At 39.5% G+C, this 898-nt stretch overlaps 1 protein-coding gene across 1 annotated transcript in view; it reads right to left on the bottom strand.

Moving 5' to 3' along the window:
- LOC119592769 (chromobox protein homolog 1-like) overlaps positions 1 to 809 on the bottom strand; it is a 3,001-nt gene extending 2,192 nt beyond the window's left edge. The window contains exon 1 of the mRNA XM_037941701.1: positions 664 to 809. Coding sequence (XP_037797629.1) covers positions 664 to 794 — 131 coding nt within the window. The 5' untranslated portion in view covers positions 795 to 809. The remainder of the gene's footprint in view (positions 1 to 663) is intronic.
- Between the last annotated feature and the right edge of the window lie 89 nt (positions 810 to 898).

Below are 898 nucleotides of genomic sequence, written 5' to 3'. Positions count from 1 at the left end.
CAAGCAGAGCACACAACAGTGTCCATTCATATAAGCCTAATGCCCAGATTTGAGCCATGCGATTGCCAGGAAGAACCAAAATCCAAGGAGTTAACCATAACCAGGGTATATCATTAACACACTGTCTGACAGTATTCATGTTTTACTGGTTTATTGTAAAATGGTGTAACTCTGGACAGATCAGGATAAGAATGGGCACCAATAGAGTTTTAACACACTCCAGGGTAGTGGCCAATCACAAGGCATGCTAGATACTGGTGGCATGCTATCAAGATTATGCGTGGTTTGAGCCTGGTGTAAGCTGGGTGCCCTATCAACTTGCCTGTTTCATCCTGGCTGTAGTCACTGAGGAGATACAGCCCTAAAAAAGCAGGCTTAAAGCCTCTTTTTAACCTCATTACCTAAGAAATATTTAATCTGTAGCCAAGAGCATAGAGAGCTGGATAAATTTGTTTACTGCATTCTAGTTTTCTCTTGAGAAGCCAACTCCAAGAGCATCCCAATGTGTTATTTGGTATGACTCTGGGAGCACCTATTGTGAGAGGGTACATTTTACAATGCCCTAAAATCGAAAACAGAGATGTGCTTACTACAAGTAGGATATAAACTATATAAAGACTATAAATACAGCAATGCTTTATCATAGGGAAAACAAAAACTTACCATTTCATTAGGAACATCAACTCTCCACTGGAGTCAGTTGCCCCTATAATTCTTTCAGCTTCAAGTCCACGATCAAATCCTCTGGGTCGACTGTCCTCCTGATTAAAAGAATTAATACGGTCAAGCCTCATCACACAAATCTAAAATTTTTGAAGAGAAGCAGGTCACATGTGATTCAAGTACTATATAACAGATGGACAGGAAAGACTTCTAGTATTTCCAGTAAAATATAAAT

This window comes from Penaeus monodon, chromosome 30, assembly GCF_015228065.2.
Source record: "Penaeus monodon isolate SGIC_2016 chromosome 30, NSTDA_Pmon_1, whole genome shotgun sequence".
Lineage (NCBI taxonomy): Eukaryota > Metazoa > Arthropoda > Malacostraca > Decapoda > Penaeidae > Penaeus > Penaeus monodon.
This window is presented reverse-complemented; position numbering and strand designations above follow the sequence as displayed.